A 16,820-nucleotide genomic window follows, 5' to 3' on the forward strand; every position below is an offset into this window, starting at 1 on the left:
ATGTATCAGAAAGAGACAGAACTAATCAGGTATTTTTATTCTTAATATTTCTGCACATGCGCAGAAGTCGATTCCGGCCACGGGCTGGCTTCAATTTTCGAAGTCCCATTATCGATATAGAATATAATAGATATATGGTATCAGGGAATGGCAAACATTCAGTGGCCCATGCGTCATTTTATATTTCTGGCAACTTTGTGATCACCAGCCAATTTGCTCATGCGCAGACCTAAAATAATCTGATTTGTTCCTAGTAATCCTATAGATAACGTCACCTTGCTAATCTACTCACTAGCACTTCTAGTTCTAACAACATTTCTTTGAAAATGAAAAGCGATTGGTCTGAGGAAATTTTCAATGTCGTGAATAGAAGACAAAAATGGCATTTGGCCGATTTACTTTTATTGAAGTATTGTACAGAAGTAACAACATTGTACGTTAACTGCTTCATGCTCAGTTGTTTATCATAACATTTACTTCAACGTTGCGAGAAATAGATTCAAGTTAAAAAAAATTTCAAATAAATAATTGATGAATCAAGTATAATCCATTTATTCGTCGAATATTCATTGATTATTGATTTTTTATTGCTATACAAAACATTATCCTATAACAATACATTGAATTATCTCATTCTTATGAATCATCGGAATTTATGGAATAATTGTTTGGGTGTAGTTTTATCCATCGGACATCTTCCTCTTTGCTAGCACATCGCATCCTAAATAAACGGTATCCTTTGTACCTTCGGACTCTACATTTCCCAGATAAACTCCGAATTTAACCTTGCCATGAAATTCCTTAGCAAGGGTTATTAGTGGTTCCTTAGTTTTCTGAGCGTTCACTTGATTTATACAAATCATTTGACATCTTGCACAGCTACCGACTGTCTGAAATGAAATAAAATATGATTTATAATTTATCGTGTATTGCTAGATTTGTGAGTGATTCATTTTCCTCTTCTTGGTATCTGGTTGGAAAATGAAATGATAAGAGGAAAAGAACCGTTGGAAGAATATATTTCATCCCAGAGTTTATAAATCTTTCTAACATTCTCGTCCGAACAGCGACGTTGAATGATTTTTATTTGCGTGAAATCGAATGAAAGCCAAATTTCCTAGCCTGAATATTTATGAGCATAAATCCAGGACTTTTTCCGTTTTATTTGCATAGGCCTTGCAACAGTAGATAGGAAGTGAAAGATCGTCAATTTTTCTCCATCTGGTTGACTTTATTTTTGCAATTATGATGAGCATCGATGAAGAGACTGTAAAAGACTGTTATTCTTTGAGGTGTTTCTGATGAGAAATATCAGCAACACAGAAATAATTCCATTAGTAGGTACTGCTAATCGATTACACTATTTGGAATTCGAAACAAACAAAAAATTAATTCGTCACTAAATGAAGCTTTGCTTCCGAATTTGAAAACTTCGAAAACACTTCAAATCACTTTTTCAGATTTTTTTCCTATACGAGATTTTAAAGCACGAAAAAATAAATTGTTTTTTTCGAAAATTATAGGTATCACAATAATTGAGAGCAGAATTTATTCATTCTATTGCAATAAACATACCAAGACGAATGCACTTGGTAAAAACTTTCAGGGTATGTTCATGTAAAAAAGGAGATAGTGGTCTTTGATATATTAGGTTGGGGAAAAAGAAATCCATTATTTTTACTTTCATTTCATAGCTTTATTTACCATAGTTACAATAATTCGTTTTGGCTCAAGTATGCGCCCATTTTTTCAGTTACTCGTTGCCATTTAGAAGGTAATCTCATAATGCCGTGTTCTCATAACGTTTTGTTTCTATTGGCAAAAACCTGCGTTAGTCAGTTCTAACACGCCTCTCTTGAGGACAACTCCACACCACAAAGAGCATTCGAAATCGACAGAAATAGATGGTAATCGCTTGGGGCCAGACCCAGACTATAAGGTGGATACATAAGAACCTCCCAGCCAAGGTCCAGGAGCTTCTGGAGGGTCATCATAGACATGTTTGGCCTGGCGTTGTCCTGGTGGAATGCGATACCTCTCCTATTGTAAAATTTTGGCCTCTTTTTATCGATTGCTGCTTTCAATCGATCTAATTGCTGGCAATAGAGATCTCAATTCAGCGTCTGAATATTAGGCAGTAGCTCATGGTAGAGGATACCTTTCCAATCCCACCAAACGTACAGCAAAACTTTCCGGGACGTCAATCCTTGTTTGGCCACCGTTTGGACGGCTTCACCGTTCTTCGACCATGAATGTTTTCGCCTGACATTATCGTATGTGACCCATTTCTCATCAGAAGTCACCAGTCCCTTAAAAGAAGGCCCGATTACGTTCCGTTTGGTTTCAGCTCGTGCGGTACCCAAACATCAAGCTTCTTTTTGAATCCAGCCTTATGCAGATGGTTCAAAACTATTTTGTAGTCGATCCTTAGCTACTGAGCGATGCTACGACAGCTCTACTTCGATCATTTTCATGATTTTATCGACATTCTTGACTATAGGCCTCCCAGTGCGTGATGCATCTTCCACATCAAAATTACCGGAACGGAATCGGTGAAACCAAAATTAAGCGTGATTGGCTATTGCAGTATAACCATAAACCTCATTTACATTCGCAGCCGCCTGACTTGCATTTTCCCCTTTACCAAAGCAGAATTGTAACACATAACGAATTTTTTCTTTGTTCACTTCCATCTTTGACTCTTTAATTGACAACTGAACCGTTCGGTCACAACAATGACAAAACTTGTTTTGCTAGTACATGAATTCCTCTTTCCAACGAGAATAAGTTTGTCCCAATGCATAACGAGGTATAGGTTAATAAAACCATCTATCAAAAAAATAATGGATTTCTTTTTTCCCAACCTAATATTTCACAAATATTCCATTCATTTGTGCGTTAACTCTGACAAACTGAATAGATCGTACAGTGAAGTAGCTGTGGCCTAAACAAATAATAATACGATTTAACCAGTTGGAGTCTTGCGTTTTGCACCAAAACCCTCTGTTTTGTCGGCCTTCAATAAATTGGTGAAATAAGACTTAGGTACACTTATTGACGATTTCCTAGGTACAGTTATTCTCATTATTTTTGAGGAAAAAATATAAAAATATGATATAAATTTTGATTATGCATTCAAAAGCTTTTGCTGTGGGAAAGCATATATATAGGGTGTTAAAGTTGAACGTCAATAAATTTTAATGTCAAAGCAGAAATAACTTAAGAAGTAACATTAGTCAATACAGCAAAATTTTACTGCCATTCGGAAGCATATTTTTCGTGAAATCAATAATATTGAATTTTTCCTCTGAAATAATAAATAAATAAAAATTATTTGCATTTTTATCAAAAACGAGAACAATTATCGGGTTCATAAAATATCACCAATATTATGAACAAATGATTTTTACATCCTACTTTCTAATAGAAATCACTAGGATTGGAAGTTTCGTCAAAAATTGCTGTAGCAACTACAGCGGCCACTACTACAAAATTTCAAGTAGCAAGTACATAAAGTAGGATTACTTTCCGGAAGTTATATCTCTGCACTGATTTTGATGGCGATGAGCAATAAACGCTTAAATTACCAGCAAAAAAACTCAACATTGATCTTTTTGCACAACAATATTTGTAGCAGTTGAGCTATGTACAGTTGACTATGAAACATTATTAGTTATGCATCAAAGCATATTAGATTAAAAACAATGAATGTGTCGATTTTGTTCAAAAAATTACCGATGCAGGACAGGAATGAAAATCGTACTCACTTTGAAAGATATTGTATCAACATCAACACACTCCAATTCGTTTTCCACGAAGGGTTCATCGAAATCGATCACTATATTCGGCCTAAATCTGAGGACCAAAGATTTCAAATCTTCCGAATACATTTCGTCGTTTTTTTTCACACGATCCCTCAGCCACTTCACACTTGCCAAGTTCACCATAAGATACTGTGATTCATTTGCGAAAGATAGCTGGAGATGTTGACCTGAAAGGAGTTTGTGTAATATAATATTTCGATCATAATATAAGGTGAGAATCGTTTTTTTTTCAAGACGTTTTGAATTACAGAAATTAACGATGCATCACTAGGGACTTATGACTCATAATTCACTGATTTTTTATCAAACATTCATCAATCACTTGTGGTTTATAAGCTATTATTCACTGTCTATCAAACTCCATATTCACAACTACAGACTAGGACTAGGAGTGGGCTCTGAATATACTGATACCACCAAAAACTTTTGCATGTAAAATGTTGCCAAGACGAGTTGGGCTTACAAAGTTATCAGATAGGTATTATGTAGAGCCAAGCTTCTAACTCTAAATGCCTACTAACGGAAATACTCAACACGCTAGTAGAGGATACCGATGCGGTTTTGTTTTGGATATATCAGCTTTGACTATCTTCCTAACCGAGATACTGGGTGTTTTATGAATTTTGCTCATTTCTTCTTGGGGTCGTAATAAGCAAATTATCCTATATATTTGGCTAACATGTTTCTTATTTGAAGCTCAAAAGACTCACTTAATAACCACAAGGAAAATCCAGATCCACAGTAACAAAAATCAAACGAATATATTCTTGAAACAACACACTGTGAATGGAAATTTTGAAAATCCGTTTGCATATTTGGAAAGAACACAAATACCGAACTAACACGTGTGCTTTATATTCTTGCGTGAAGTCTTTTAGAACTTGTATATCAAAAAGTGTTTTTGTTTTTATTTATTGTGACTTCAAACTATTGAAACCATAATTAATTGTAAATTACTAATAATAATAATTAAATATACTGGTTTTCTTGTCTGTAGCTGCAGAACAAGCCATTGCTCTTTTTCCAGGAACTTCCAGCGCTACCTACAGTGGGGAAAATGAAACTGCTTCAATGTCTTCGAAAAAGGTAAAATAAAATCAGTGATTACACCATAGTTTTAGACATCTTAGATTTTTGCGATGGCTTTCGGTATATCTTCGAAAAGCTGTGAATTTTTATGTACCTTATGTTCTTCGCGTACAATTTTTTTTTTATTTTTGTGAAGACAAGAAATTTATCCAATCGTATCCATATGTATCGTGTCAATTATCTGTTGAGAGATATTTTTCTTTTCTTAACTAGGAGATTAAAAAATTAATCAAGATATGTAGGAATATATTTTTTTTATTTTTTATTCAGTTGGACTTTTGTGGATTCACTATCTGTTTGTACCTTTTTCTTAAATACATAAATAGAAATAAATTTACGTTATTTCTACAAAGAAATCACCAAAGAATAGAAGAAATCAAAGTTCCCTTATTTTGTTTAGTTTTTTTACATTTGAGTTGAAATATATTTACTTTCGCTGTAACAGGGCTTTATCATTCAATTTCCTTACCGAATTTGAACTATATAATCACAAATTCTAATTTTTCAAAACTGAGAAAGAGAAAAAGCTGAGAAATCAATAGATTTTAACTTGTGTCCCAAGCCTCCCAAATCGGTAGGTGACTTGGGACAAGTATATTTTATTTTTTTCAAAATTTATATCCGAATTCTGAAGCATGGTTTATATCCTAATCAATAGTCTGCGTCATTAGGCATATTTGAACCTCTTTTTCATATAAAAATAGGTCACCGTTTTGAAAATATATGACAAGTTGAATTCAACAATCGTCAACTCATTTTTATTCGCGTTTTAAGGTATCCTGGAAATTAATTACAACTATATTAGAATCCAAATGGGGTAGGACCCTGATGCTTTTTCCATTCCTATGAAGGAACAATGAATTGCCCCCATTTATTCGATATATCTCCTTCCCTCCTGACAACAAATTTATCCTTGTGGAAACCTATACGTCGATACATCAGTAGTATAATTGAATTCGGGTTAGTCTGACCCTTTGTGTTTTCGTTTCTCGATATTAAATGGCAACCTGGGGCCATTTTATCACTCCTTCTTCCTGACCGCTTATCGGATTCTGTTCCTGAAATCCAGTCCCTGTTAATATGGGAAGGAAACGGTGCGGGAGGAGAAATTGTGTGGCGTTTTGATAGGTCACGTTACGTGAAATCAACTCATGTGGTCGACATAGCATTCAATTCGTTATTTTTTCTGATGAAAAGGCAACGTTATTCTCGGTCGAACCTTAAAATAACGAAGTACCTGTTCACTTTTCAATTATTGTCGTTGAAATATGAAAAGGATGGGTATGAAAAATATACATTGAAACGAAAAAAGGAACCTCTCTATGAATTGAACCACCATGACTTTACTCCATTCACATTTATTTTAGCAGTCGGTTGGCCATGAAATAATTTTCACAAGTTTTTGTAACTAGAAAGGGGTAAGGTGGGCACTCATGAAATGTCGTCAATGTCATAACGCCGTTGCCACAACTAATATCAATTTTTATTACGAAAATGCCGAAAGTGATTGAAAAAAACAGATGGTTTCGGGAAGTGCTATCTTGAATTCAGGTCCGCTCATTCAAATAGTTATACCCTGATATTCTAAAATCCACAATAAGTCAGACGGTAGCGAACATATTCAATGTAAGGGAATTCATATAATGTTTCATCTGAATCTAAACGACTTATATTTCAGCTGAATATTTTCACAATCAGAAAGATTGTGAATGAAGAGGATGACAAAGAATTTCCTTCTATTGGGACACCCAAAAAAGTGGTGGCACTTGAGAATTTTATGTTTGAGTGAATTAATGCGAAAAGTTTAATACTGGATTTTCGATTAATGACATCGTAGAATACGATCCCGGAAATTGATTTTTCTATTGTTCATTTGACTTTTCCTCTACTTTGTAAATGTCTTAAGAAAATCTTGACTTGAAACTTCCTTTAATTCTTTTTACTTATATTGATGCCAGATGATTTTTGTTGGAGAATTTAACATTCTTGTAATTATCTGTTAATTCCTTCGGGAGATACGCATTCCCAACCACTGCATCATATGCATTTCATCTTCGGGTTAATATTTTTGAAATCTACAACTGATGTAACGTATTCAAACTTTAGCCAAAGAAGATAACGAACATTAACTCTCCTCAAGCTAGTGCATATCATGATATTATACTGATCTCTTGTATTTTCCATGCAAATAACTGGATTTGGTATGTCTTCAATCAGTTCATATAAACTTCAGTTATGTTCGTCACATATTCTCCGAAGAGATTCGACATTGAGATAAAATACGTAATAACAAAAACTTTTACGTAGAATGGACAACATAGCGTTGATTTAAAACCCAAAAATGTTTTGACAAGTGTCATAACTCCACATTTTTGTACTATATAGAATGTAATGTGACAAATTTCCATGGCCAACCGAGTGCTAAAATAAAAGTGAATGGAGTATACATTTTAGATAAACTAAACTTCATCAACGAAAAACAGATTCTATGATTTTCATAAAAATGAGTTGTTCAACCTCGACACGTGTTTCGCTTTCACAATAGCATCTTCAGGTGGGTGAAGGAAAACTGAAATATTTTACCATACGAGAAGATATATCAGCAAGAATGCAATTCTACCCCCAAAAATCTAGAGTTTATAATGATAGTTTCCAGAACATTGGAAGCAATTTCAGAGCAGGTTAATTTCCGATAAGTTCAGAGCAAATACGGACCAGGTAACAATCATTGGATCGGTTATTAAGTAGTATAGGAAAAAAAACTTTTTATTAATTTTCTATTAATCAGATACTATCGAAAACTATCATCTTCTCTTAGATTTCAATAAAGTTTTCTCATTTTTTTCTTCATTTCATTTGCAAGCCTTATATAAAAGATTTTTTGTTTATTTCTTTGTTTTATGCAACTAAACTGACGAAAATAGTATGTACTATTGGAAAACCAATATGGAAAATAAATTCAGTAATGGGCAGTTATATAGGTCAAACTGGTCGTTAAGGGGTTATATTTGTTGATTTCGAAACTTTCTTGAAAATGCAGTTTTTGATTTCAAGCTTCTAAGTGTGAATTTTTAGTGCCCTCGATGAAACAAGTGGGGTGTTCTAATATTCTCTCCTGAAATTTTTTACCTATATAAAGAAAGAAAAATCACTACTAGTAACTTTGAAAACTCGACGCATTTATCTACCTTATTTGTGGGATCATCATTATTCTTTATGAATTCACCTAGAGAAATTTCCGTTTTAAGAGCTAATACGATACCTTCCCATTTGAAAAAGTTTTATATTTTATAAATTAGTTGTCTCTCCTAAATAAGATATCATTATATACACTGCGCAAAAAAATTAACGCACATTATGGAAATCTGAAATTTATTCTACAACTGAAAATGTTCCCAATGATAATTATTTTTATCAGAATTATGCATGCATATGTTATACACTTTCAACGGTTTTCTTCGATACAGATGTTTTTTCCCAGCAGGAATAAAAAAAGATGATATTATCAGATTTTGAATGCATTGGCTCCATTCTAAAATCAGTTGTTGTCGATCAATTCTAGAGATCAATAATTTTTCTTTCGTTTGATTTTCTACACTCGATCGCTATGCAACGCGAAACACGTAATTTGACCCAAGAGGAATGTGCCCAAGCGGTAGTTTTGCGAGAAGAAGGGTGGACATACACAAGAATTGCAGAAAGGTTTGGAGTTTCCCATACAAGTGTGTCCAGAATGTTGCAGCGATTCAGGGGGACAGGTATAAATGTCCGAAGACCAGGACAGGGTAGACCACGGGTAACAACTGCCATTCAAGAACGTTACTTGAGAGTTCCTTCGTTGAGACAACGGTTTGAAACCGCTCGCCTCCTTCAAATTCAGCTTGAGCAAACTCATAAGGTACAAATTAGCACTCAGACAATAAGAAATCGCCTCAGAAAATATGATTTGAGGCCTCGTGTCGCGGCAAGAGGCCCAGCTCTTACACCAGCCCATCGAAGGGCTCGTTTGGATTTTGCGAGAGAGCATATCCATTGGGAAGAGGCCGATTGGGAAAGAGTTATCTTCACAGATGAGTCTAGATTCTGCCTCTACCATTGTGATCGACGTTTCCTTGTATACAGACGTACACATATGAAAGATATGCTCAGTGCAATTTCCTGAATACTACTGGTTTCGGGGGAGGATCGATTATGGTATGGGGTGGAATATCTTTGACTACTCCCACAGACCTAGTGGTCGTTGATAATGGAGCTATGAATGCTGATAAGTATATAAGGAACATTCTTGAAGAGCATGTAGGCTAATGGCACTAGCCCCATACATTGGTGAAAATTTCATTTTTATGGATTATAATGCCAGACCCCATCGTGCGCGCATCGTTCAGAAGTACCTTGAAGAGGTTGAAGTCTCTCGTATGGAATGACCAGCAAGAAGTCCAGATCTCAATCCGATTGAGCAGGTTTGGGACAACCTCAATAGAAGGCTGAGAAGTTCAGAAAATCATCCACCTACTCTTAATGACTTAGGAATCCAACTCGGAGAAATCTGGGAAGGTTTAGATCAGAACATGTTGAGATCACTCATGCAGTGTATTTGACCTGTCTGAGTGCTGAGTGTTTTTTTGTTATTCCATCCCAAAGCACAATATTCGGGGTGGAAAGTTGTGAATGGCCCACCCTGTATGTAGGGTGAGTCTTTGACTCCTACAAATATTTTAACAGTAGATTCTTGATATCAAAAGAAACACTTCTTTCCTATACCACTTTTTCCGATTCGGCCCTTATATTTATATAATATATTTTAAGTTATAATGAGCTATGCCACCCCTGGAGAAAAAAAAAATCACCTTCAGAATAACTAGCTAAATCTGTGACACTACGCATCTACAGATCTTTCAAACAGAGTTTTAAGTATTCAGCCAAAGTACCTATCCAATTTTTCGAATATCATAAAAGTTTTTTTTTAAACATCAAATAAAATATGAGAAATACTTTTATTCTACAGAACGTTCGAATGTTCATTTAATAACGTCCAATTTGATTTCAAGAGTTGGGTTTTTTTTTTAATTTTTGGCATGTTTATGGTACATAATGGTCATAATGAGAAAACTGGAAGACGTGAGTGATGTCTTCGAAAAAGTTTCATAAAGCAAATGAAAAACTATATTCCGAAATTCATTTCATTGTATAGAGCCGTTAATGAGATAGAACTAAAAATATTTTTTTATGTGGTTTCAATAGCATGTACCTTTTAAAAGGAGCCGATTCGAACAAAATTTTAAAGGAAAAAAGTGTTCCTTCCGACCTCAAGAATCTAGTGTTGCAATATTTGTACGAGTCAAAAACTCACCCTGTATAATCACAGACGTCATTCTGCATGTCGTTACCATGGTTATCTCATCGTTGGCGTTCGGTGCAGCATAGGGACAGAATTTAATTTACTCTTCAATATTTGGGTGCGGGAAAAATTCTCAGGAATGCGTGCAGTGTAGAACGTTACCTATATGAAAAAAATGCAAATTTTCTTCTCCTCTCACCTTGTGTGTTCACCCTAGCAATCTGGTGGTCAGTTTGTTGAATTAATCTCAGTCCTTTACATCCCAAACATTTATTCAGCCAGTTGCTCACGATTTCACCACAGTCGTATCCAATCACTCTATCTCTGCATATTTTACTTTCACATTGACTCAGTTTTTTACGTGCTGGGTCGTGTAATAGCAAAGTGATGCTCTCCTCACCTGTAAGAAATTTGATTTTTAGGAATATTTCATGTTTATCGAAGGATGATAGCGATAAAGAGAATATTTATATGATATCTTTTAACCTCATACTCATTACTGTGTTCAACCGATTCAATCGGAATTTAGGAAATGTGCGTGTGGAAAAATTGAAAATGAATTATTTTACATAGTGACTGAAAGAAAGAAAAATGAATTCTATCTCATCAATTCTGATGAAAAAGGATTCTCAAAAATCATGCAAATTTACGGAAGATCTTTTAAAAGAATTTCCATTCCTTGAAAAAACAAAACTTGATTCTGAAGTCCAATGTACGAAGTGTTTGGGTCAATTAAGCACTTCATTTGGAGAAAGAAGAGATATTGTACGGCATGTTCCAAGTTACAAACATAAACAAAATGGTTAATGCAGCAGCATTTTTCTCCCTGATCAAATATTTCCAGACATTCAAATTTTGAGGATGAAGAAGCTTCTCTAGCAACGCCTGAAGCCTTAATCTCATTCCACAGTGTAATGCACAACCATTGTATTAATATTATTATATTCTCGTTTTTGTGTTGTTATAAACTTTTATTATTTCTCTGTTTACAATAAATTATTATTTTTCAACACCATACGCATATACACCCTAACATATACAGGGTGAGTCTTTGACTCGTACAAATATTTTACATTAGATTCTTGAGGTCAAAAGAAAAACTTTTTTCCCCTACCACTTTCACCGAATCGGCTCGGTTTAAAAGATACAGGTTGTTGAAAACATAAAAAATGTTCTCCCAAATGGTTTTATCGAAAGAAATGAAATTCGAAATATAGTTTTCGAGTAATTTGACGTTCAAAAATAAAAAATGTGTATGAAATTCGAAAAATTTTATATTTTGACCGAATGCAACTCTTTTTAAAAGATCCACAGATGTGTAGTATCACAGAATCAGCTTCTGAAGCTTCTGAAGGTTATTTTGTTTTACCAGGGGTGGTACTGCTCATTATGAAACCTAAAATGGCTATATCTTTTTATCAGGGCTGAATCGGAAAAAAATGGTACAGGAAAAAAGTGTTTCTTTCTACCTCAAGAATCTACTGTTAAAATATTTTTACGATTCAAAGACTCGCCCTGTATATATGTATAAATATATACACATTCAACAGGTTCGTCCATCATTGAACTGGGGATAATCTGGTCAGCTTATTCTATATGAACTGTAATTGGGAATTCAAAACAAGCGATACGCCCCCTGGTGTCAATTTTCAAGTTAATGCACTTTTGTTTGTTTACATCGAGAAACGGAGAATATTTTGGGGTTTCAATGAGATCTTTCATAAAAAATATACCTTAATCTGTTGAAAATAACTTTAGCTATCTCGTGATAATGGGGAAAGCTTAGTGAAGATTTCATAATTTGTATCCTTGGAGCAAATCTTCGATTACGATTTCTTGTGAAGATGTCAGTTTTTACTATTTTTCACGATGAAATGAACTTTTAGTCAATGTTTAAGGACATATGTAACTCGTCCTTTTATAGCATAATGAAGGTTTTGTACATTTCAAATCAGTTACGAAGAATAGGAGGTGAATTAAATAACCTGGATATATAACCTCAAAATGAAAGGATTTACACAAAAAACAAATCTGTTTCCCTCAGACAGGACTTTTTTCATCTAGTAAGTGGATATACATATGAATTTCGATAACATTCACACAAAATTCATTCAGAAAATCATTTCTGATTCCCAGTTCAACTTGGACAAGTTTTCTTAGCATCAATGTTGCAATTTTAGCTATTGTATATAATGGAGAAGGTAAGATATCATAGTTGTGGCTAGCATAAATCAATTTCCTTCTTTTTGATCGTGCAAAGAGCCAAGAAGTTTGGATTAAAAAAATATTGCTCTTATTTATCAGCTGATTCAGAACATACTAGGAATTTTTTTATAAATACTAATACTTCATGACATTTATTGACCTAAAATTGATAATAATTAACTCACTTGAATCCAGATTGGAAAACCAATCTTCAAAATTAAGAGAAAACAACTATCAACTGAAAAAAAAGGATTTTTTGTACGAAAATCTCAAAATCCCCTTCAAAAATGACAATTACTGCATTAACTTTTTATTTCGAACTGTCAACACCATGTCGCTGCCATCTACATTTGAATTCCCAATAAGTTTTCCGGTTTCTCATTGCCAGAAGTAAAAACACTTGAAATTTTTTACAGAATGCCATTATTTCTCGTATAAGAAATATTTCAAGTCTCATTTTTGAATCAAAACTGAAAAGAAAAATTTCAGATCTAAAAAATCTTTGAAGCGTTTCGTACCAGTCTGGGTTATTTTATTCACTCTCAAATTACTACAGATGAAAAAATGGTCGTCGAAGCGGGATGTAATCTGAGTACTGTTGAGTATTTCTTTCAAATCAGTGAAGCATAGTTTCCCAGCTCGCTCACCGATAACAAGGAACTGAAAACGTGACCGAAAAATTGAGCAAGACACCAGTCTTGCACAAGATAGGTTTTTGACTATGTCTACCGCTTCTGGTAGTTTCTTTAAATGATGATGCTAAGTGCTTATGAAAATTGATGTGAGAACAATGTCCGAATCAACTGTCTCAATTGTGATTGGCGACACTGAGCAACTATCTCACTCCAGCCTTTGGAATGTTCATTTTCTATTCCATTTTTCTGTTCTAAGAGGGTTACCCCAGGTTTCACCAAGCTTGATTGTCAATTTGTTTTCAATCGATAATTCAGTCATGATCATTCAGAATATCATTCTCGCATCAAATTGTGATGTTCATTCATTTATTCTCAATGGCTACTTCTTCAATATATTCAGAAATGAAAAAGTTTTTCAGTGATTTCGTTTTAGAAACCGAGTGACTGTCAAATCGTTGATCGCACAATCAATGTTTTATGAAACCCACTGTTGACTAGTTGATGAAAAATAAGTAATCAAAATCAATTAGATTCGTTAAAAGGGAAAAGAGATAGGGTAAACGTAGGTTAAGGATCCATTTTGCATTTTGCTTAACTATATGATTTTGTCAGAGTTGAAGGCATCTGAATTATTTTCTGATATTTTAAAAATACCGACGCAAATGAATTGAAACAAAACAGCTAGTTGTGAAATACCGGCTTGAGTAGAATTTTGTCGCAAATGTGAACAAATCTTCAGCAGACGTTTGGCAGATGACGCCCAAATTCTGCAGAATCTTTCAAATTCAAATCGATCAACGGATGTTTTGTTTCTGAATTGATTCGACTTATAATCGATGTTTCGATAAATGATTTTAATTTTTTGTGAATTTTTTATGGATTCTCAATAATACCAAGTCGCAGATTAATGAGGCTATGAAACTCAAGTACATAAAAGTTTCCACTAACGAACTGACGAATAAATTCTCGGACCAACATGAAAAGGATAAGAGATTTTCACATTATGATTTTATCAAACGTTCAATATCGAATCATTGAGTCCCTAATCTCGAATACTGTAAGATTTAACTCTAGAACGACCACGAAATGGAATTCTATCCAATTTCCTGAATCTTGTGTGTGTTCAGACATCATTGAAACTAATTCCGTAAGTAAACAGTAGCTGGCATTTGAAGCAAAGTCCACAAAGAAAACACCACACGAGTCCCCACTTATAGAGATTTCCGAGTGCGATTAAATTCGAAGTTCTTTATTCTTGCACCATATTTAAACTCAACTTTTCCACGTTCGTTGCCTGCATAACAAATGTTGAGCAAATAACCGAGGCAAATATGAAAAGAATAATACTCTCCGAGGAAAGCTCACGAGCGATGACGTTCCTGGAATAATTTTTCAAACGTCAGGTCAATTCGTTTACCTCTGAGGTCCAGTTGATATCATGATGTATCGAAAAATCTTTATACATCAAAGGTGAAATAGTTGTGGGGCTAGGACAATATGAGACTCTACTGAGATCCAAAAGTTTCATCTGTGTGAAAATAAGTTATTTCTGGTCGCTCTGGGATCTTGGACTAATTAGACTGGGATTCTACATTGACCTTGCCCATTCCCATGTGTGGCTAAGCTCCTCGCCTTTATCGCCCTCTAACTCGAGAACGGTTGAGAGTATGTAAAATTGTTTCAGACAAAAGTTGTGTAGAATTTTATTATCTACAACTTTCCTAATGAATACAGAAACGATTAGAGGTACAGGCAGTGAAATATCCGAAAAAAAAGCATTTTTATCATCTTCCAAGTGTCAGATTAAGGAAACCCCCTCTAATTAGTGTCATATTAATGGGTCAACACGTCTACAACACCGAGATTACCAATTGTATGAAAATCTGACACGCTGTACAAGTAACAATTTTTTTAACATTTTCAAAGGACCGCTGTGACCTTGCGTCATGTCCAAATTGTCAGTCCCTTGAAAAGTAGCTGCCTTTGCGTCCAATCCAAAAATCTGACACGCTGAAAAAAAAATTTTTTTTCACCATTTTCAACAGTTCCGTACGGCCAGTCCCACCGCGCAAACTGTCAGATATGCATGATTTCATTATCAGAGACACGAAGGGCATATACAGTATCTTAATCTGACACGCTCGAGTATGTACACTTGACGATTTTTTTTACATCTTTAAGACCCTGCAGAAGCTTTCCCCACCGCTGAAAGTGCTTACATCATAGAACCTTTTTTTCTTTCTACCATCTAATCTTCAAAATCCAATAGGTCTCCAAGATACTCGAGTAAAGGTCGATTCATATTATACGTTCCGCTCAGTTCAGGCCGGCGGAAGGATCATTAGCCGTTGACGGAGGTTGCGTTCATATTATCAGTCACGATCGTCTCAGTCACCTTCCGCTTCGTGTGTCCTGAATCTTCGGTTGCATTCGAATCGACCAGCACTTGACACATGAAGCCTTTCATTTTGATCAAAAGAGTACAAGAAGGACCCCAAAATTATTGTTAAATTATCAGTATTATTATTTTCGTTGTTTCTCTTACGTGCCCTATCTCATAGGACGTAAACCCTTTAACTTCTGCTAAAAATAAAATTGCTGCAATTACGCCTGAATGAATGATGTGCTTTTGCATTATTGTTAGACGAAGATGAAGAGGAACAAAATGTCGGTAAAAAGATTGGGTGTCTAACCAAAATTTGAAAAGAGGAAAGTTGAAGGTGAATATTGGACATTATAAAAAAAATTGGTCCACACATCATGGCTATTTTAGAATGAACAGGATAGCATTTCGATTATACAGTGTAATTCATATTGGGAAATGGGCTGAGGGCAGATTGTTTGGACCAAAATATGGCGATAGGACCAAATATACCTCAATAAAATATTGCTGTGGAAAAAGATAGAGGGCGTTAAAGTTGAATTTTTTATGAGGGGACAGAATAATATTTTCTTCAAAGTTCGAAAGTCCTTCATTGAAAGAATTAGAAAAGGCATAGAAGTAGGGGGAGGACACGTAGAAAATTTAATTTAAGTTTATTCTTTTTATGTTACATTGTTTTAAATTATGCTTTATCGTCGAAATAAATAAATAAATAAAATGAATAAGCCGTTACTTCAAATCCCCTTCCGATGCTCTGAACTGTTCAATTGTGTTTTTCTTAAAAACGGAAATAAAAAATATACAGTGAAATTATTAGCAAAAAACGAAAAAAAAATCAACTTTAACGCCCTCTATCTTTTTTGCACAGCAATATTTCATTAAGGTATATTTGGTCCTATCGCCATATTTTGGTCCAAACAATCTGCCCTCAGCCTTTGTCCCAATAGTTATGAATCATTCTGTATACTGTGAAAAATTTCGCAAATAATACAAAAAAAAGTTCAAAGAAGCTTTCACAACAAAGGAAAACCCTCGATTGACTGAGCTGAACTGAGCGGTTGCTTATTCATATTATACGTTCAGTCTCTTTCAGTCTCCTTCAGTCCAACCACGCCCTTCAGCCCATCCGCAAAATATTCTCTGGAAGAATACCGTCGGACGGTCGTAAGCGTGCCGATAGGTGCTGAAGGGTCGGAGACGGATAGTATGAATTAGTCCATATAAAAGACATTGAAAGATATTTTGACTGAGCTGAACTGAACTGAGACGGACGGATAATATGAACTGACCTTAAATCCCGATTTAGCATCGTCGGCTCCCCAACTACAGTAAAAGCTAGGTTTGTT

General features: G+C 34.8%; 1 protein-coding gene across 1 annotated transcript in view; it reads right to left on the minus strand.

The window, feature by feature from the left end:
- Window positions 1-647: 647 nt before the first annotated feature.
- The window catches only part of LOC123318816 (molybdenum cofactor sulfurase 3), a 51,751-nt gene continuing 35,578 nt past the window's right edge, over window positions 648-16,820 (minus strand). The window contains exons 7-9 of the mRNA XM_044905561.1: window positions 10,451-10,651; window positions 3,768-3,991; window positions 648-890 (exon numbers count right to left, since the gene is read on the minus strand). Of these exons, the coding sequence (XP_044761496.1) occupies window positions 681-890; window positions 3,768-3,991; window positions 10,451-10,651 (635 nt within the window). The 3' untranslated portion in view covers window positions 648-680. The remainder of the gene's footprint in view (window positions 891-3,767; window positions 3,992-10,450; window positions 10,652-16,820) is intronic.

This window comes from Coccinella septempunctata, chromosome 8 (genome assembly GCF_907165205.1).
Source record: "Coccinella septempunctata chromosome 8, icCocSept1.1, whole genome shotgun sequence".
Lineage (NCBI taxonomy): Eukaryota > Metazoa > Arthropoda > Insecta > Coleoptera > Coccinellidae > Coccinella > Coccinella septempunctata.